At 52.1% G+C, this 21,330-nt stretch overlaps 2 protein-coding genes and 1 long non-coding RNA gene across 3 annotated transcripts; 2 read left to right on the forward strand and 1 right to left on the reverse strand.

Annotated features, from left to right (window-relative positions):
- Positions 1 to 1,049: 1,049 nt before the first annotated feature.
- On the reverse strand, positions 1,050 to 12,326 carry CGREF1 (cell growth regulator with EF-hand domain 1). The gene is made up of 6 exons (XM_040623012.1): positions 12,211 to 12,326; positions 3,414 to 3,510; positions 2,317 to 2,382; positions 2,169 to 2,239; positions 1,908 to 2,032; positions 1,050 to 1,692 (listed from the first exon to the last, which is right to left on the reverse strand). The coding sequence occupies exons 2-6, from the start codon at positions 3,491 to 3,493 to the stop codon at positions 1,249 to 1,251; spliced, it is 786 nt and encodes a 261-aa protein (XP_040478946.1). The 5' UTR covers positions 3,494 to 3,510; positions 12,211 to 12,326; the 3' UTR covers positions 1,050 to 1,248.
- Positions 12,327 to 12,649: 323 nt separating this feature from the next.
- Positions 12,650 to 13,947, forward strand: LOC103671656. The gene is made up of 2 exons (XR_570992.2): positions 12,650 to 13,261; positions 13,575 to 13,947. It is a non-coding gene; the product is annotated as an uncharacterized LOC103671656 (long non-coding RNA).
- Positions 13,948 to 16,002: 2,055 nt separating this feature from the next.
- ABHD1 (abhydrolase domain containing 1) lies at positions 16,003 to 21,326 on the forward strand. Its single transcript, XM_008700332.2, is given in 10 exon segments — positions 16,003 to 16,169; positions 18,809 to 18,953; positions 19,494 to 19,692; positions 19,891 to 19,936; positions 20,090 to 20,202; positions 20,334 to 20,507; positions 20,666 to 20,714; positions 20,812 to 20,857; positions 20,860 to 20,976; positions 21,103 to 21,326. Coding segments are annotated over 10 exon segments (1,215 nt in total). The 5' UTR covers positions 16,003 to 16,055; the 3' UTR covers positions 21,315 to 21,326.
- Positions 21,327 to 21,330: the final 4 nt, after the last annotated feature.

The raw sequence follows: 21,330 nt of genomic DNA on the forward strand, positions 1-21,330 counted from the left end.
CCCCCCCCCCACTTGCCACCAGCTGCGCCCTTGGTGGGGCCCCAGCTGGTTCTGGTGAGGAGGAGCAGAGCCGCAGGGGTGGGCAGAGACCCTGAGGCTTCCTGGCTGGGGCGGGCACTTATCTCCTTGGACCCCAGGGAACTTCCCAAAGACTAGGCCACGAGAAAATCTCCTCTGGACCCCTGGGCTGTCACAAGACTCCAGTCTCATGGCTCCAGGACTGTCCACACAGCTGAGCCAGCCTAACAGGCTAGTGGGGAGGGAGCCTGTTCTGTGGTTTGGTGGCGCCTTCACGGTCCAAAAATATCTCCCCTGTGACTGGCCTGGAGCTGAAGCTCCACCCTTGGAGCCGCCTGGTAGTTAGGGCGGTGCCTCAGCCACCGATGTGCCCCAGGGCACAGTGTCGCTGCTGCCCCGGGGGAGACCTGAGGGTGAACTGGAATTAGCCAATTTTCATACGGGAGTTGGGGCAGGGTGTGTGAGGCCACAGAATGTGCCAAAGACCACGGGCTTTGCAGTTTGACACACCTGAACTCAAATCTGCCACTTAGTTAGCGGGGTCACCTTGGGTGCATTACCGACTCGGTCTGCCTCAGTTTCCTCATCTGTCAAACAGAGCTAACTCTGCCTGGTCGTAGAATTGTTGTGAGGATACAATCAGACAACATAGAAAATGCCCAGCATGGTGCCTGGTGTGTACTAGGCTCTCAGTAAATGTAGTTTACTGTTTGGGGGAGGGCACCTACAGGGTGGTGGGGAGGACCAGTTCGGAGCTGCAGGAGGGTCCTGGGTGTCCGAACCCCAGGGGAGGGGGAGGGGGAGAGGAGGGGAAGGGGGAGGAGGAGCTTTTGGGCCCCAGGGGGAGGCTGCGCTCTCTTCCCCCACTTGTCCGCAGCTGGCTGGGCCCTGCTGCTGTCCTCTGCTGGGTCTCAGCACCCTCTGGGAACACTGGGGAAGCCGAAGCCCCTCCCAGAGGCCTGTCCAGTCCCCAACCCCCTGTGTCCCTAAGGCCAGGCTGGCCAGACCCATAAGTAGATGGCCCAAGCAGATGAGTTCATTCAGTTCTTTATTGGTTGTCTGGGCCCTAACGCTGCCCCCTCACCTTCGGGTCCCCGTGAGCTGCACAGAAAGACTGGGGCCCGGAAGTGGACAGGGAGGTGGTCCTCGTCCCCGCAGTCACACCCCACTCTTCGGGGCCTATGTTCTGGTACTGAGACTTCTAGGGGTGCGAGTCTCTATCCTCAAGCTTTATATCTCATCGTTCTCCAGTTGAATAACATGAGCTTCAAACTCATTTGGGGTGTCCTTAGACTCCAGTGTCTCCCCTGGAAGTGCTGCTGCTTCCTTTCCAGTGTCCCTGGCCTCGGCCTGTCCCGGAGCCTCTGCTCCAGGGCTTGGGGCTTCTCTTTCAGCCTCTGCCTGTCCCCCAGCCTCCTGTACAGGCTCCGAGGACTCCCTTCTGGCCTCTACCTGTCCCCCATCTTCTCTGGGACCCAGGGCTCCCTGCAGCTCTTGTCCTGACAGGCTTTTAACTAACAGGGACTGCCTCCCAACATCTTGGGGCTCTGGGGGCTCTTTGCGCTCTGTGTGCCTTGCGGCCTCTCCTGGGAAGTTGATGAGCTCTGCAGGGGTCATGAGCCCATCCCCATTCAGGTCCTGGGTCTCGAGCACCTTGTCCACCACGAGGATCACCTGTGGAAGCACACGGTAGCTGCAGAGTCTACAGGGGACAGAGATGTTCCCAGGAGCCCTGACCCTCCCAGCACCTCTCCACGTGCCTGCCATGCAGGCTCAGAGCACTTCTGTTACAGTGGCTTCACCAAAACCGTCATGACGAAAAAGACTGACGCCCCAAGAAGCCGAGTCTCCTTCGTGGGAGAAGGGGCCCCCCAGCCAGCAGGGCTTACCGGGTTGGCGACGGGAAAATCAGCGGCTCCAGGCGCCAGAGCCGCAGTCAGCATGGACAGCAGCTCCAGGCCATCCAGCTGTCCACTCTGGTCATAGTCGTGGAGGGCAAAGAGGTAGAGGAGAACTAAGGAGGAGAAGCCGCATCAGAAGAGGCATCGGGAACAGGTGGAGGAGGCAGGGGGCAACCGACGGCCCAGGGTCAGTCCTGGCTCTGCTGCCCTGAGTCCCCGGCCCGCTGGCCGCAGTGCCCAGCCCCTCACCCTGCTCCCGGGTCATGTGTTCTGGCTCCTTTTCCATCCTCTCCAGTCCCTGTAGGTAGTTCTGCAGAAGCCTGGCAGAAACGTAGAAAGTCAGCCCAGAGAGGCCAGTGTGCAGACCCAGGCCGACCCCCCAGCCCAGCCCACTCACCGAAGCTGCTCCTGGCCTGGCTGGAAGGGGTTGGACAGGGGCTGCTGCTGCACATCGGGGTCCAGCCTAGAGGAGGCAGAGAAGGGCCAGGCTCGCTAAGAGCCTCTCTGAGGACCCGGCCTACCAGCCTTCCACCCTCAAGCTCCTGGCAGAGTTCTCTCCCCAGACCCAAAGGGCGTTGTTCTCTCCAATTCCCACAAACCTTGTGGGGAGGAGGCCCTTCTGGTCTCAGAAGCAGAACCTGACTCCCTCGGACTGTTTTTACAGATTCCTAACTTAGATGTTAAGTGAAAACCCAAATAAAGCATCTGGTTAGACAGAGGCCAGATGAGGCCACACCTAGTAGATACAAGGAAACAGTGCGTGGGTGTCCGGACAACGGGGATCGCGGTCACCCTTCTACTCTGGGGCCGGGCCCAAGGGGCAGGTCTCTGGCTCAGCCCAGAGGCACGGCCCAGGTTTCCACAGACCTGATTTGCTCCACGACACAAGCTGAGGACGCAGATGTTGGTTTTGTGATTTCGATCTGCTCAGGCTCTTTCTCAGGCCTTAAAGCCCAAGATTTGCTCCCAGTTCTGGACAGGGCTGCCTGTTTGCCCAGATCAGTCCAGACCCGTGAGGCCCACTTGCTGGCAGGGCCGCTGCAGCAGCCTTTGTCCCTGCTGCCAGCCTTGCAGCTCTCCCTTTATCTGTCCCCCCACCCCACCCCGCATACCCACACCGGAACCCTTGAGACAGATGCGCACACAAAAGAGAACTGATTTGCTAATGATCTCGAAGGCTCCAGCATTCCCACATAAGGTCTCAAGAAGAGGAGGGCAGCCCCTTCCCGGGCCCAAGCTTCACACCCCATTGGAACTGAGCTCCCAGATCCCAGATGAACTGATCCCAGCAAAGATGTACTGGGTGCCCACTCTGCGAAGGGCGCTCCTACAGACGCGGGCGGAGGTGGCCGTAGTTGGGGGAAGGAGGCAGATACAGAGCTCAGGGAGCATACACCCCAGTCTCCTGCCTCCCAGAGGGGCCCACCACACCCTCAGATTCTCCGGAGACTCTCCGTATCCCAGCCCCCCGCCGTGCCCTCTGAAGCCCGTTACCTCACGGTTCCGTCCTTGGGAGCGGCCTGGCTCAGGGGCAGCAGCAGCACCAACACTCCCATTGCCGCCGGTAACAACATCCTTGCCGGAACTGCAACTAGGAGCAGAGTAAGGGAGTCAAGGGGAAGGGATGTCTGCCACAGAGTGGGGGGATGGGAGGGTTAGACAGGAGTGCCTTCTCTCCCTGCCTCCACTTGCAGCCCAGGTGACAGGACTCCCGCTCAGGGAGGAGCCCCACGCAGACATCAGCCCCCGCCCCGTGGAATCTGTCCAAAACAAATCTTACTCCGGACCCAGTGTGAGCACAGAAGGCAGACCTGCTATGGTGGAAGCAGTTCTCCAGGCAGGAGCCCCTCCCCACACCCATTCCCCACCCTGAGGGACCCTGCCCACCCCCCAACCCCACCCCACCCCCCATCCCACACCCCCCCCAGAGGTGCTCAGAGAAGTTCAAGTACATCTACTCCAGTCCAGTCCCTCATTTTGCAGATGGAAACTAGCTCAGAGATGTTAAGGAAAAAGCCAAATCAGAAATGCAGAGGGTCACAAAAAGACCAAGACTTACACAGAGGCAGATTATTGGCCTGTATTTATCAAAACTCACCCAAGAACGAATCGGTAAAGGCTCAGACTCCTTGAAACAGATCTAAACTCAGGTAAGGATTGAAACAAATCAGAGCCAAACCAACAGTGGCCCCAGGACCTATTCCTTTCTCTTGGGACATCCCAAGAGAAAGGAAAAAACAAAAGCTTCCCTTTAGACCTACGCTGTGTAGGCCCATCGGCGACACGAGCACTTGGTTGTATGAAAACAGTCAAACAGAGAAAGGATCAGTCAGAAGCACAGAGCGGGAAGCCTCCTGCCTAGTCCCGGGTGGGCTTACGGATCCTATGAATCCCCCCCCAGCTGAGGCCTGAGACCCCACCCCCACCCCAGGAAGACAAATCCTCAGGTGCAGAGGACCAGGAACGCCTGTCATGGTCCTGGACACTCTGGCTGGCACGGAATTCTCCTGGGGAAATGTCTGTAGCTTTCTTCAGATTCTCAGAGAGTTCCATGGCTCTAACAAGGGGCAGAACCACTGCGAGGCTGGACGGCCGCTGCCTCAGACAGCTGGCCTCCGGCCCGGGGAAGATGCATGTGGGAGGCCGTCTGCCACTGTGTCAGCAGGGCTGCCTTGAGGAAGAAGCAACAAAACATGGAAGTCCACAAGAAGGTGAAGCTACCGAGAGCCACAGGAACTGGCTTTAGTGTTCTCTGCATACGTGGCCCCGACAGATACCATGAGTCTACACAGTTGACTGGTGTCCGTAATCCGCAGCGGCCAAACGGGTGCTGAAGCCACGGTTCCCCTAAAGGTGTTCACGAACGCTGGCTGACAATTTAGATCCTTGAGCTCCGGTTGTTGCACCCAAAAAAGAAAACAAGTCTTGGGCCCATCTAAGGGAGGGAGTTGGAACTGAGATCTCCGTAACATCAACTGGGTGCCCTCAGGGGTCCCGCTGCTGTGGACACATCTCAATGAAAGGGTCGTCTAGAAAAATATCCAAACCTCCGTGTCTGGGAGTATCATAGTAAATGCCCCAACGAAAGTGGTTCCAAAGCTGGATAAAAACAGTATCTTTTCCAATGCATTGAACTGGCAAGAAAGTAAGCAATTCTGAGTACAAAACCACACTGAAATGGTAATCCTGGGGGGAAATGAGCTTGAAGTTGGCTTTTGCCATAAGAGTGTCTGCCAGACAGAACCTGGGTGAATTTGTACAATCGGTCTGAGTGCTCAGTGCAATAGAGAAGCCCAGACGTAAGGCCTGGGCCCACCAGTGTGAGGAGACTAATAGATTAGTCTACCTACCCAAAGCTGGGATTCAAACAGCCCGGCTCAATCAGAACAGTGAACACACAGTAATTGCACCACAAAGAAGGAAGGGCAGCAGAAATCTTGCCTGTCTTGCCCTTGGTGCTGGGCGGAAGGGATAAAGTCTTCCCCGAGAACTTGTAACAAGCCTGCTCTAATGTGGGTCCAACGGCTGAACTAAGCTACCTCTGTGGTTCAAAACCCTACCGCAGATCACTTACATTTTAAGTGGTACCTGGTTGGTACCTCTAGTCGACTAGTAGAGGAAAATATGTATCTTGTCCGAGAAACACAACTCCAATCCAGGCCTCAAAGAAATTCCACTGGTAAAGCGTCAAGGAGCATGACCTCACAGCCAGAAAGTCACAAACATACAAGGGAATAGGACACCGTGAGTGAGAGCCAGCCAACCAATAGCGGGTGAAACCAGACTTGCAAAAAGTAAAGACATGGGAATTATCATACAGAGAACATAAAGGATATTTAATATGTTTCAAGAAATTAAAGAGAAGCTTGAAACTATGGGAAAGGAATATGAGCATAAAAATGACAAGAAGATATGAAGAAGAGCCAAATATAACTTACACGAATATAATGAAAAGATTAGTTTTAAAATGCAATGCGTACATTAGACTCAGACAATGTGAGAATTAATGAGCAAATTATCCAGAAGGTAGCTCATTGAGCCAAAGACAGAAAATATAAAACACTGGTTAAACGGCATGGAAGATGGAGGAGATAACAGAGAAAATTGGATCAAAGCAGTGTTCTAAGATATAACAGCTGAGATTTTTCCAATCTATTGCAAAAAACTAATACTCTAATCCAGGAAACCCAACAATCCAAGGAAAATTAAGTAAATAGGATACACACCCAGAGCTGTTCTGAAACTACAGAATACCAAGAAAAAGAGAGGATCTTAAAAGCAGTCAGAAAGAAAACACAAATCCCCCAAAAGGACGATTAGACTGACTGCTGACTTTTCAACAGCAGCTGCGATAACCAGATTACACCAGTATAGTATTTTAACACATTGAGAAGGGGGAGTGGGAAGGGTGGAGAACTGCCATTCTAGAATTCTAGTCTCAGCAAAATTATCTTCCAACAATGAGGTGAAACAAAAACAATTTTAAGAAACAACAAATTAGAGAATTTGCCACTGACATTCCTCCATTAAAGGAAATTCTAAGGGATCTATTGCAGGAAAAAGGAAAATGATCCCAGAAGGGTTTGAAATGCAAGGAAAAACAGTGAGCAGAAAAAAAATCAGAAAGTATTTGGGAAAATAGAAACAAACATAGGCTGATAATTATGTTAATAAAGGGGGCAAGAGAGGTGGCCTGAACTATAATACTGGACAACATTAAGATGTGAGGACGGTCTTTGGGAAGAGAGTAGACATACTGAGCAACTTTGTTAAATACGCATATAAAAGTCTTAAGGATAACCACTAAAAAAACAGAAATGGAATGTATGACCTCAAACCATCAGAGAAAAAAAATGAAAGGAATTTTTTTAAAAAATCACTTCAAAGGAAGGCAGTAAAGAGAATAGAGAAACTGAAAAAAATTAAAAAGGAAGGCAAATAGCATACAATAAGACAGTAAGAATATATTTAAGTTTATCAGTGGTCATAACTATAAATTCTTTAAATCCATCAGTTAAGAAGTAGAAAATTACCAAAATGTACACAAAACAAAATACAGTTATATGCAATTTTCAGAAGATGAACCTAAAAGGTATAGACACAGGTTGTTAAGCAAAAGGATGGAAGAAGGATATATAAAGCAATAAAAAAAAAAGCAATAATAGACAAAAGAAAGCTAGTATAGCTTTACTGACGTTAGGCTAGACTTTAAGAGGAAAGGCAATATCATAGATAAAAGCATGTCACTACAAAATTCATAAAAATTTAATCCTCTGGAAAGATATCATAGTTCTGAACTTGTACATGGCTAATAACATAGCCTCAAAACATCTAAAATAAAAACTGGCATAGCACTACACACCTATTAGAATGGCCAAAATCCAGGACACTCGCAACACCAAATACTGGCGAGGACGTGAAGCAGCAGGAGCTCTCATTCATGGCTGGTGGGAATGCAAAATGGCGCAGCCACTTTGGAAGACACTTGGACAGTTTCGTATGAAGCTAAACATATTCTCACCGTACAATCCAGCAAATCCAGGAATTGCACTCCTTCACATTTACTGAAGGAGCTGAAAGATTATGTCCACACAAAAACCTGCACATAGATGTTTATAGCAGCTTTATTCATAACTGCCCAAACTCGAAAGCATCCAAGCTGTCCTTCAATAGTGGAGGGAGAAATAAACCGCGGTATATCCAGACAATGGAATATTCGTGCTAAAAAGAAATGAGCTATCAAGCCATGAGAAGGCCTGGAGGAATTTAAATGAATATTACTAAGTGAACGAAGTCGATCTGAAAAGGCTATGCACTATATGAGTCCGACGATATGACTTTCTGGAAAAGGCAAAACTGTGGAGACAGTCAAAATATCAGTGGTTGCTAGGGGTTGGGGAGGAAGGGATGAAGAGTGGGCACAGAAGATTTCAGGGCAGTGAAACTGCTCTTTATGATACTAAATGGTGGAGATGTGTCATTATACATTTGTCCAAACCCACAGAATGTACAAGAATGAACCCTACCGTAAACTATGGACTTTGAGTGATGATGTGTCAGTGTAAGTTCATCCGGTTGTCACGAATGTACACTCTGTCTGGGATGTTGATAATGGGGGAGCAGTGCCTGGGGGGGGGCACAGAAGGTATACAGGAAATCTCTGTACCTCCCTCTCAATTTTGCTGTGAACCTAAAACTGCTCTAAAAAAATAAAATCTTGAAAAAAAATAAATAACTGGGCGCCTGGGTGGCTCAGTCGTTTTATTTATTTATTTGAGAGAGCACGAGCAGGAGGGAGAGGCAGAGGGAGAGGGAGAAGCACACTCCCCACTGAGCAGGGAGTCTGACGCAGGACCGAAGGCAGACGGACACCCAACCGACTGAGCCACCCAGGCACCCCAATAAATAAAATCTTAAAAAAAAAGTGAGATGATAATATAAAGAATTACTTATCCTTTTTTTTTTCTTAAAGCTTGCAAATACATAAGTAAGAAAAGATACAAATGTTAGACCACAACTGAGGGAAAGACAGAGAAACAGAATTACTAAGGAAGAGGTCGCACTGGTTGAAGGGGAAGGGTACGGGCCCTAACCTCAGGCTGCCTGATTCCAAATCCTGGCTCTGAAACCGTGAGACTTCTGTGTTTCAGGCTGTTCATCAGACGAGAGCCCCTCTCACGGGGTGTGGTAAGGTCCCAAGACACCAGATTCGGCACACCCTACACATTTTGCTCAGCACCTGCTTGTAAATAACGCCTTTTTCCCTCCAGAAGTTTCCCTGGACTGCTCTGCAATGGCTTCACACACACTCACCATCCTGCTCTCCCCACCTGGACACCCTCAGAATGCTTCCTGCACCCCCACCCCATCTGTTTACTGCCAGGACCTGGGCCCACAGGAGGCCCTGGAGTAATTTAAATCCCTCAGAGCTGTCAAAACCTATTACCCGGGCTTCTCGTGCCCTAGCCGTTGCCTTTTAAAAGAGGACTCTCTGCGGTAGCAATTCGGGCATAAAGGGGAAGCACCCTCAGATCCCACTAATCTACTCACTCGTTAGGCCAAATGTGTTGGCTTGCAAAACGGGTCTACACGTTCCTTGACACTGTTTCCCACAAAGGACCAAGTCTAATTTGCTTTCCTTGTATACGATCTGGACTTAGCCACTCGCTTCTAATGAACAGCTGAAATAAAGCTGCATGACTTCCAGGTCTGGGTCATACAAGGTGCCATCGCTTGTACCTGGCTCTGCTTCTCTCTCCCTCTGTCTCCCCATGCGCTGGAGCCCTGAGCCGCCACGGAAGAAGTCTGGCGTTCCCGAATCTACCACGCTGAAAAGACCGTGTGGGGAAACCGCGGACAGAGGAGCCCCGGCTGTTCCGGCCTTCAGCTGCTCTCACCTCCCCAGCCCGAGGACCATCCAGGTGAGAGGCCAAACCTTCAGGTGATTCCAACTCCCGGCTTTCAAGGTGCCCCAGTCCACACTGAATGAGCAGAAATATGCTGGTTTCCATAGTCCTGCCCAGACTCTTGCACACTCATGAGCAAAGTCAATGTTATCGTGTTCAGTCACTAAGTTGTGAGGTGGTTTGTTAAGCTGTCTTAGTAATCAGAACTGCGTGTGACCCGGGCAGCAGTCACACAGGGCCCACTTCTCAGAGGGGCCCTTGGCTTAGTGTGATGCTCTGCTGTCACCATCCCAAAATTCTTTTTTTTAATTAAGTAGGCTCCACGCACAATGTGGGGCTTGAACTCAAGATCTTGACATCAAGAGTCGCATGTTTTATTGACTGAGCCAGCCCGGCGCCCCATCTTGAAATTCTTAATTTTGTTTTTGTCCTGGGCCCTGAAAATATAGTACCTGGTCCTGAACCCTGCCCACGTGAATTACTATGATTTGCCTCCTCTTGGTCCTACACATCCATTCCATGTATGTAACTATTCAGTGTGTATAGTGGACAGAGACCAGAGTTTTGGGACCCGCCCTGCCACAGGCCGTCCCTGTGACCTTGGGTGGGTTAATAATCCTCAGGGAACTTCAGTTACCTTATCTGCACCATGAGATAATAACAGTACTCACCTCAGGCGGTTACAGTGGACAGTGAATGCATAATGAATTAGTTCTTGCACAAATTAACATAGTAGCCTCTCTCTTGTCCTTGCCTCTGGTATCTTCTCCATTTAAGGAGCCCTCCAGGGGCACCTGGGTAGCTTAGTCAGTTAAGCATCTGACTTTTGATTTTGGCTCAGGTCATGATCTCAGGGTGGTGAGATCAAGCCCCACGTCCTGTGCAGGGAGCCTGCTTGAGATTCTCTCTCTCCCTCTCTTTCTGCTCCTCCCCCAGCTCACACTCTCTCTCTCAAATAAATAAATCAACCTTCAAAAACAAAAAAGAGGGGCGCCTGGGTAGCACAGTCGTTAGGCGTCTGCCTTCGGCTCAGGGCGTGATCCCGGAGTTCTGGGATCGAGCCCCACATCGGGCTCCTCCGCTGGGAGCCTGCTTCTTCCTCTCCCACTCCCCCTGCTTGTGTTCCCTCTCTCGCTGGCTATCTATGTCAAATAAATAAATAAAAAATCTAAACAAACAAACAAACAAAACAAAAAAGAACCCTCCATACCCACATCACATTAATCTTCCTTAGCTAGAACACCACTGCTCCAAAACCTTCAATGGCTTTCTGTTTCTATTACAATCCAGAGACCTCACCTGGGCATTCAAGGCCTTCTACAATCAGCTATCAGGTTACCATTTTATATTCACCTTCCAGTGCTCCATTACACTAACACTCGGCTTCAAACAGAAGGGTTACTGGAGTCCCCCAGAGTGCTTCTTACTTTGACTTTTCAGTGCTTTTGCCCAAGCTGCCCCACCCTCTCCCTGGAATACCCTGGGCCCTCCTGACAACCTGAGCATTCCGGGTATAGCTTATTTCACAAACTTAAATAACTGTAGGGCCCACCTCTATTGTTTAAAGGAAGTCAAACAAAGGCACCTCAAGTGACGTGTAATGAGGTTGGTGTAATGTGATTTGTTCACACTTAAGACATTTCTTAGCACTTACAAAAGCTTTTGTAAGCAACAGAAATAAAGCCATTATTGAACCACTGCCTGTCAAATAAATGTGTTCCTAATCATTTCCTACAACTATAAAGCACATAAATGTAATTTACCCTCATGACCACCTGAAAGCCACCACAACTCTGTTAACAGTTGTGATGTAATTCAGTAGTTATTCACATCCTTCACACACACTCACATTCATACACTCATATTCACAATGACTCTCAGGCCTCAAATGTCTTCAAGCCTTTGCACCAGCGTGTGTGAGGAGAGACCAGCCTTGGGGTCAGACCTCTGATGAAATCCTGCCTCTCAGTTCTGTGATCCAGGCGGGTGTCTTAACCTCTCTGAGCCTGGGATAACAGCATGTGTCTTGTAAGGGCCTGGGGGAAATGCAACGCGATAATGCAGCTTAAATGACTGGCATTTGAGTATTTTCAGAGAATCCAGGATGTGACAGGGGCCTTTGATCTTGGGTAGCCTCCCACCCAGTGCAAAACTTTCTTTCACAGCATCCCTGTCAATGGCCATTCAGCCCTTGCTTGACTCTCCAGGTCAGGAGTCCAGCACCTCATAGGGCTTCCATTCCGTTTCTCGCTGAGTCTAACTGTCCAAAAGTTATTTTGAACCGAATCCTAACCCTTAACTTATCCCTCTGGTGCCCCTGTGCCTCCCAGGACACGCCGCTCCCTCCCCACCCCCCCCAAAAGAAGACAGAGTAGTTCTACAGCCAAAAAAAAATCCCACACCTGAGAGCGGGTCTCCACCCTGCCACTTCCAGCGGGGTGATAACCCGGGGCCCCTCCCCAGCCCCCCTTTTCTTCATCTGCCAGATGAGGATGAAACTCCCGCCAGCCCCCAACCCCCCTCCCAGGATGTCAGAGCGACAAAGGAGACACCGGAGGGAAACGCTGGTGGGGAACTGGGGAACCCCGTCATCACACCTAGGGAGCTCCAGATTCGCTTTCCAGCGAATCTTCCTCGGCCTGCTCTCCTGACCGCCTCCCGGGAGGTGCCCCGAGGAGGGAGCCCCCCTCGCCAGCCCCGTCCACGCCGCAGGGGGCCGCAGAGGGACTGCGCCTGCAGCTGGGGACCCAGAGGCCGGGAGGGCGCCCCGGCCCGGCGGTCCCGCCCCGCGACCCGCGCGTCCCCGCTGGCTTTGGTGGCGGCGGCGGCGGCCCCCAGCCCGCCCAGCCCGGTGCCCCGCCGCCTGAGGCGGAGCGCGGACCCACCTGCGGCGGCTCGGCGAGGGCTGGGGTCCGGCTTCGCGGCGGCTCGGGGCTGTGCGCCGGCCGCGCCTCGGCTCCCCGCCGCCGGGCCCTCCCCCGGGCCGCTCCACGTGGCCGCTCCACGTCGCCCTCCGGCCGGCCGCCGCCCTCGCCCGGGCAGAGTCCGCAGCGCCCGCAACCGCGGGCAGGGCCGCCGCCCCCCGCCGCCCCCCGCGGGCTTCCTCCCCGCGGCGCCGGCGCGTGTGGGAACGTGCGTGCGCGTGTGTGCGCGCGTCTCCGTGAGAGACAGAGACGGACATCCAGAGACAGAGACAAAGAGGCAGACGGTGACGCTGGTTTTGAGGAGAAGCAGGGCTAACTGGGCCGGGGTCGCCGGTGCCACTGCCTGCTGCCCCCCCCCCCAGGTGCAGGACAAGACAGGGTGGTGGCTGTTAGTGTGACCGTGACTGCTGGCTGTGGCTGTGTGTATGGGGCGCTTGTGACAGTAGGGCTACGGGATGCTGTATCCAGAGTGACAAGATGGCCCTGAGAGGGTATGGCCGGCCTGTCTGGGTGTGTGACAGGAGAGGACATTCATGGTACACGTGTCAGGGTATCTGGTGGAACTCTTCCTGAGTTGTCTGTGATGCTCAAGTGACAGCTGTGACTGCCAGTTTCCAGGGAAGGTGTCATTGTGTGGCTGGGACCGTGTGCATCACTGAGCAGTGGCTCCATAGAGACACGGTTGGGGAGGGGGCTCGGAAAAGGATCATCTTAAGGGTGATGGTGGCAGTCGTTTGCCAGCACAGAGTGTAGCTTTGCCATCAAAATGGTGGGTCACCTACTTTTGTCACAATGATCACTTCCACCTATGCTTCAGACTACATCCTCACCCACTAGCCCAAGGTCTTAGTTCTTTAAAGGAATAACTTCTTATCTCTCTGGAATCTTCGACTTCTCCCTCTCCACCAGCTCCTTCCCATCAGCATCTATCATGACAAACAGACTCTCATCAAGGTCACCCTGTCCCCCTTCCTATGGCGGACATTGCTGGATACTACCTCCTGGAATTATGGTATGCACTGGCTTGAGCAACACCATTCTTTCTCTCGGCATCTCTTCTTCGTTTTCCTTATGTGTCAGAGTTCCCCTGGGCTGTGTCCTCACTCCCCATCTGCTCATATGTTCATCTGTTCGTGTAGCTTCCATCACTATCTGTTATGGGTGGAACTGAGTCCCTCAAAAAGTCATATGTTGTCATCCTAACCCCCAATACCTCAGAATGTAACTTTATGGGGAAATAGGGTCATTGCAGGTGTAAGTAGGGAAAATGAGGTCATGTTGGCCCACGCTACTCCAATATGACTGGTGTCCATACACACACACAGGGAGAACAGCATGTGAAGACGCAGGCGGAGATTGCAATGAAGCTTCTACATGCCGAGGAATGCCAAGGATTGCCAGCAAACCACCGGAAGCTAGAGAAGAGACATGGAACAGATGCTTCCTCACAGCTCTCAGAAGGACCCAGTCTTTCTGAACCTTGGACTTCTAGTCTCCAGAACTGTAAGACAACAAACTTCTGTTCTTTAAGACAGCCAGCATGGAGTGCTCTGTATGGCAGCCCTGCAAACTAGTACATCATTTAAATGCTGATGACTACCGAATCTCAGATTCCGATCTCCAAGCCCCAGACCACTTCAGGAACTGAACATCCTCTAATTTGTGTCTAGATTTTAATTTATAAAGGTGACTAAGTGACGACACAGAGAGATCAATACCATTGAAAGAAAAATTTAATGTTACAGTTCCCCTAGAAATGAGAGGCACAGCTCACCACACAGGACGGCAGGGGGAAGCACCAGTGTAGAGGGCGGAAGGGAGCAAGGGGAAAGGCATAGGCCACAGCCTTTGTCAAGTGGGAAAGGCAAGGCAAGGCAGACAGTTTAGGATTGGCTAGTTTGAGTCATTCAGGCAGGCTTTGGGACAAAGGAACTGTCCCTAGTTACCTGATACCTGACCCTGGGTTGATTTGAGGAAGGGGAAAATATTGGTTTGTTGAGTGAGAATCAGATTAAAGAGGCAGCTCAGAGTATGGGCTCTGGATTGCAGGTGAGATGTCAACTTCGGCTGTTAGTTTGGCCCTGTGATTCATGGATGGCAAGTAGCCAAATACAGAATCTAAGAACACAGATTTAGCAGCCCGCATGCTAACCTCTATGTGTCTAAGTCCGAACGAATCCTCCTCCTCCTCAAACCTTCCTCCTCCCCAGATCCCTATCCCAGGGACTGGCACCGCCATGCATCCCTGAGTCATGCAGTCAGAAACCTGGGAGTCCCTCATGATTTCTCCTCCCCCAACCTCCACCCTCCCACCAGGTCCTATCAATTCTGCCTCCTGTCTTAAAGATCTTCACTCCTCTTTGGAGCTTCCTCCAGGCCAGGCAGCCATCTGCCATTCCTAACAGACCTGTTTCCTTTCTCAGCCTCCTCCAATCCATCCTCCAAGTTGCCTGAATGATTCTTCTAAAACACAATTTCGGTCATGTCGCCCACCCCTTCGTAAAACTCTTTGATGGCTTACCTCCACCCTTCATTTAAACTCTAACATCCTTTGTGTAGCTGCTCACAGCCTGTTTCTTGACCGTCTGATATACCCCAGACACACTGGATTTCTTTTGGTTCCTTTAAGAAGTCTCTCACATCCAGGCTTTTGCTTATGCTGTTTCTGCTCCTGGAACTGTTCTCTCCCCACCTCTCCTTTGCCTGGGAAACTCCTCCTCGTTTTTTTGGTTTCACCTTGAATGTATCATCATTTAACATCTGGGTACACTTTCTCTGACCCATGGAGTTTGGACACCCTCCTTAGTGCTCCCACTGCTGCTGTACTTCCCATACCTAGCCCCGTGCCCTAGGGCAGGGGGTCAACCCTGACTACACATTTGAATCTTCCAGAAAACTTCTAAGTTATATTGACACCTAGGATCCTCTCCAGACCAACTACAGCAGGGGGTGAGGCCTGGGCGCTGGTAGTTTTTAATACTCCCAGATGATTCCAGTCTTCAGTCAACGTTGAGAACCGCTGCTCTGTTAGATTACATATTTGTTTCCACGTTCCAGTGATGACAGGGAACACCATCCCGGGGTATCCCAAGTGCCTGGTACAAAGTGGGTGATGAGTACATATCTGCTGTGCTTACTCGACAGGGATTATATGAGGCTGTGCAGCGTGACATTGTGTGTGACTCTGTGGAATGCCATGCACTCAATAGCTGAAACCCGTGTGACACTGGGGGGTGTCACAGTGTGAATGTCTGTGTCCAGTATGGGAAGGCCCCTGTGCGTGGCTGAACACGGTGGGACTGCAGCGTGTTGTCACAAGGCGAGTGGCCATGTCCTGAGTGTGAAGGTCACAGGATGTCACCGCAGGAGCGGCTGTGTCCTGTGTGCCGGCGACTGGGGGCCGTGACCAGGCTGCCTACCTCGCGTGGCCGGGGCAGGGTTTGAAGAAGGCGCCGGAGGCACCTCTCACCAAGATGGCGGCCGTGGGCGAGGCCGCTAGTCCTGGCAAGGGGCGGCACTGCCGGTGACCGCGAGGCGGAAGCGGGCGGTGCTCGAGCGCGCGACCCGGGCGGCGGGGCGAGGAGGCGGCTTGGAGGGGACTCGGCTCCGCTCCGCGGCCGGCGAGATCCCGGCCCCGCCCCTCGGCACGCCCGCCGCTGGGCCCCGCGGCAGTGGGCGGGGCCGGACCCCCAGCGGCGCCCGGCCAGGGTGGCCCTCCCCGCACAGGCCATCCCACGGCGTGTAACGGGCGGGGCCGGGCGCTGGAGCCAGTCAAGAACTTGGGGGTCGGAACCCAACTACCCAAGATGCCGAGCTCCTCCCAGAGCCCTCAGAACGGCACCTGGACAGAGCCCTTCTCCCTGCTTTTAGGTCTCGGCGCCACTCTCTACTTGGGCTACTACTGGAGATGCGTGCCCTACGTGGGTGCGGGTCCAGAGCTCCAGCCGGCAGGTGTAGGATCCTCGGGCTTGAGGAGCCGCTTCCAGCCAGGAGCTCGAGCCCTTTGTGGGAGGTGGCAGGACTGGGCCTCTCTCAACAGGTAGAAATTTGATGCCCCCACCCCACCACCAGCCTTGCCGCCTGCTGCAGCGGGGTTCAGCTTTGCTATGATCACCTAACGGAGAGTCCGTTCTTTGCCTGCCTAGATTCTTCGCAGCCCGTATGCTCCCCGTCCCAGTTGGGCCTCTCAGGCACCGGAGGGGTGCTGCTCCCGAGGATGTGGGCAAACATTTGGAGAAGCGCGGGGTAGAAGGCATCCCGAGGTGTCAGGCAAATGCTTTCCTCTTCTAAAAAGGGCAGTCTAGCTGAGTTTCTCGCTAGCTTCACCGAATAAAGGAACTGGAGGCCTGTGTGGCTCTGGCGAACTCCCACCACCCCATCAGCTCAGTAGGGCCTTGCTTCTCTTACCGGCTGGTGGAGGTTCCCCGCCTAGCTCAGGACTAATGGATAACCCTGACGTTCTTTCTGCCCTGTTTTAACTTCTAGGCTCTCCATGTATATATGGTGCAATGGGAAAGTCTGAAGAGGAGATTTTTCTCACTGAAATTTAGATAAAATACATAACTTACATATCCAGAAAAATCTAAATCTTTTTAATCTTCATTAAACTGTTCTAGGTAACTGAGTCTAATATAAAACCTTTTGATTCAAGACCTTAAGAGCTATAGAGAATTTAAATGCTAGCTAGACTTCTATTTTCAGAGCTTCTTACATTGCATGTATTGTCTGCCTTAATAAAAGATCCAAACCTCACAGTCCCCTATAAATCTTACCTTCTCTGCCTGATTTCAAGTCAGTCATTTCAGACCAGAGCTCTCCTTAACTAACCATTTTCCTTGGCTTGCAACCAGCCACAAAGAAGTCAGAGACCTCTGCCTCTTTATATCCCAAACCCTCCCTTGACTTCCAAATACTGGTTAAAATGCAGGAAAAGTACATTCTGGAAGTCCTGAGGAGTTTGGATTGTCCAGCATGGTAATGGACTAGTGTCAATTCCTCCACAGCGACCAATGGCATATTACTAATTCTCAAGAATGGGTCAAGAAACTCTTCACTAGAGCTAAAATGAAATTAACCTGTGACCTAATTTGTCCTACACTGCTGAGCTGTTTGATCAAGGATTCCATACACTGATAACAACTCAAAATCCTGGCAATGAGGAGGTAAGAGTACAATGACTAAGAGCTCAAGCTCTAGACTCAGACCTAGGTTTGAATCCCAGCTCCGCCTCTAGCTGTATTTGGCAAGCTTCATGACCTTTGATAACTTACTCAACATTCAAACCTGTTCCCATGGGGGAATCACAGGATCTATGCCAAAATGTTGTGAAAAATCACAGGATATAATCATGTAAAGCACTTAGCACAATGCTTGAAATATGAGCACTCAACAAATCTTACCTGCTAGTATTGGTGGGAATACCAGAATTGTGAATTCCACTTTGCCCCTTGCTTGCTGTGTGACTCTGGGCAAACAATTTCATCTGAGCCATAGTTTCTTCACTTACAAGATACCTAGCCAAGGTTGGGCTTAGCCTAGTACCTGCCCACAGCACACAATGAATCACAAGCATCATCATTCCAGGACTTAAGGAGCAGGGTAGGAGTCACATCTCACGACAGTTGCACTGCCAACTTGGCCTCTCTAGTTCATAATTTATCTTTTTTTGAGTACTGAGCCTGCAGAAGACCTAGAAATCCGATCATCGGTTTCCTTAGGGCCTGCAACAGAAATGCAATTTCTATTTCTTGAGCCTGAGGCCTTCTGGATTTCTACAGCATACCCCTCTTTCGTAAGCCTTCCACGTGGCTAGGCCCTCTCATTCACTTGGTGAGCATCCAGAAGAACCAGCAGGAGCATTGAAAGTCAGGGCCAACTCCCCACTGCCCTGTCTGTCCCTGCCATTCTATCTCTGTTACCTTCCCTCTGGCTGGCATGAAAGAAGAGAAAAATCTGTTCCCCTCAGGACTGCTCCTCCTTTGGAGTATGCTCTAACAGCAGGCCCCAGGAGTAAGAAAAGGAGATGCTGTGGTCAAAGTCTTTCAGCAGTGAGCACACGCCGTAGGGAATGCGAATATGTGGCAATGCGGTGCTAAAGCCAGGAGCCAGCATGGCCAGAGCTGGTCTTAGGAAGATGTCAGTGTGTGTAATTCAACTGCAGGGCAAAAGTCACAGACTGAATGGTGCGGTACCACTTCAGCCTCTGACCGGGATGCCAGCCCTTTCCACAAGGAGTCAGCTGGGCGATGCCTATTCCCCGCTCTCTCCAAAATGGTGCCGGGGCGCGGCTAGGCTGGGCGGGAGAGTCGGACCTGGGTCAGCTGCGGCAGCGCCCAGCCCTGGCAGTCGGGTCAGGCCGGGGAGGTGGCACTCCGGGACTGGCGTTCTCGAGCGCTCTAGCTGGACGATATTCACAGAAGTGACTGGGCCATTCCGGACCGAGGTGTGCTAGACTTCTCACCACCCGAGGCCGGCCTCTGGAGAGCGTCACGCTGGTGCCGGGCCCCTCGCTGGCCTTGTAAATGCCAGGGGGGTGAGGCAAACTGTGTTGTGCTTGCAGAGGCCTCAACTGGTGACTGGGTCCTGGTTTCTGGCCTTCCTGGAGCAACACTGTCCCGTCACTCTGGAGACTTTCTACCCGACTCTATGGTGTTTTGAAGGGTGGCTACAAACCGTCTTCCGGGTCTTACTGCAGTCTCAGCCTCCAGTCCCTCACTGGAGGGAAGAAGGGACAGAGGGGGTAAACATGAGGCTGCAACTACAGGGGAACCCTGCCTATCTTCTTGAAACTGAAGGCAATCTTTGCCCCCTTTACCCCGGTGCGTTGGGGAGAACAATGAGAGTGGCTATATGGAAGAGCGATTTAACTGCTCAACCATGAGGTAATATTTAATCTTTTATGTCCCATCACACCTTGTTATGGTCTTTTTTTTTTAAGATTTTATTTATTTATTTGAAGGCGGGGGCGCATGACCGGGGCACAGAGGGAGAAGTAGACTCCCTGCTGGGCAGGGAGCCCAACTTGGGGCTTGATCGCAGGACCCCGGGATCATGACCTGAGCCAAAGGTAGACGCTTAACCAGCTGAGCCACCCAGGCACCCCACACCTTGTTAGGGTCTTAATGTCTTACATAATGTATGCCCTCAAATGATGCCAACGGGAAGGTTTGGGAGTTGTTCATTGGGGAAGAGAGGTAAACCTTTCAAAGTACAGGGAGTCCCTAATAGTATCTTTGTGTGCCCTTTTCTCCAAAACCACAGTGAAGTCCTCCAAACCCCAGATGGAGGCCAGTTCCTGCTAGACTGGGCTGGCCGGCAGAGCAGCGGTCAGTACCCTGACCCTACCACTCAGCCCATTGTATTACTGCTTCCTGGTATCACAGGCAGTAGCCAGGACTCCTATGTCTTGCAACTGGCTAACCAAGCTCTGCGGGATGGTTATAGGTAAGGATGGGCCAAGTCCAGAGGAAGGGGGTGGGGTCTGAGAACTTGTAATAGGGAAGTCAATAGAGACCCTGATACCTCTGGGGAGAAGGCACTGTATGAAGGGCACCTTCTGACTGGGGTCTTTCTGAAGGCTACCAGAAGGGGGGTGGGGCTTCTAGGGAGGGTCTGGCTGAGATGTACCTGTGTGTGCCACAGAGCTGTTGTATTTAATAACCGGGGCTGCCGTGGGGAAGAACTGCTGGTGAGTACCCACCTTCCTCCTCATAGCCCTTCACCCCACTCCCTGAAGAGATCCTTGGCCCTGGGGCTCTACCTACCTATCCTCCTTCCATGTCCCTTCGATCTGCCTTCTGGCAGGGCCTCCCTCCCTAGCCAATGATCTGGTTTGCCTCAGACCCACAGGGCCTTTCATGCCAGCAATACTGAAGATCTGGAGATCGTCGTGAACCACATAAAGCAGCGCTACTCCCAAGCTCCACTGCTGGCCGTGGGAATCTCTCTCGGAGTGTAAAAGTTGCCTGGGCTTGACCCAAAAGCCCAGTCTTCCTTTGTTTCCTCCTCCATGTCCTCTTCCCCTCTCCTCTGTCCCTCGCCACTAATGCAAAACCTTCTTTCGTGGGCCCTCGTCCATCCTTCAGGATATTAGTGCTGAACCACCTAGCACGAACAGGGCAGGCTTCGGGGCTGGTAGCAGCACTGGCTCTTTCTGCATGCTGGGATTCCTCTGAGACCACCCGCTCCCTGGAGACCCCACTCAACTCCCTGCTCTTCAATCAGCGCCTCACTGCAGAGCTCTGCCACAGTGTGAACCGGTAGGGTCTTGGCAAGTGGGAGGAGGCAGCAGACAGGGTGGGATGGCGGACGTGCCAGTTCTCCCAGAGCTCGGGTCAGTTCTCTATCTGGGTTTGCTCACTCATGAGACAGACAGGCTCAGGTCCAGGAGAGGCAAACCTCTATGAATCTTTTGCAGAAATAGAAAGGTGATGGAAAAGGTGGTGAACGTAGACTTTGTGCTACAGGTATAGCCTTTCAACCACCACCCCCCGCCCAAAGTTGCTCAGTATCTTCTTACTCTCTAGCCTCACCCTAGCCTACCCCACCCTCTACCATGGGCAGGCCCGCACAATCCGCCAGTTTGACGAGCGCTACACAGCTGTGGCCTTTGATATCAAGACTGTGTTACCTACTACCAAGCAGCAAGCCCAAGAACCAAGGTAGATGCCATCCAGACCCCCATGCTCTGCCTCAACGCAGCTGACGACCCCTTCTCCCCAATCCATGGTGAGCACCCTGAATCTGGATGCTTTAGAGGCCCTAAGGAAAATGGGCCAGGAGGCACAAGTGGAGAGCACCTGGGCTCTCAGGAAAGGCCCGGGTTCCTGACCTCCTCTCCAATCCCTCCCCAAGCCCTTCCCCTACAGGCTGCCCAACGCTCTCCCCACGTCGCACTGCTCATGACAGCCCAGGGCGGCCACATTGGCTTCCTGGAAGGGCTGTTCCCCTGGCAGCACTGCTACATGACCCGCCTCTTGCATCAGTACGCCAAAGCCGTCTTCCAGCACCCAGCGGAGCTGCTCAACCTCAGGGATCTCTCACCTTCCGAGAAAGGCAAGAGCTGACAGGAGAACCACTGGG

The sequence above is a fragment of the Ursus maritimus genome, unplaced genomic scaffold, assembly GCF_017311325.1.
Source record: "Ursus maritimus isolate PB19 unplaced genomic scaffold, ASM1731132v1 scaffold_6, whole genome shotgun sequence".
In the NCBI taxonomy this organism is placed as follows: Eukaryota; Metazoa; Chordata; class Mammalia; order Carnivora; family Ursidae; genus Ursus; species Ursus maritimus.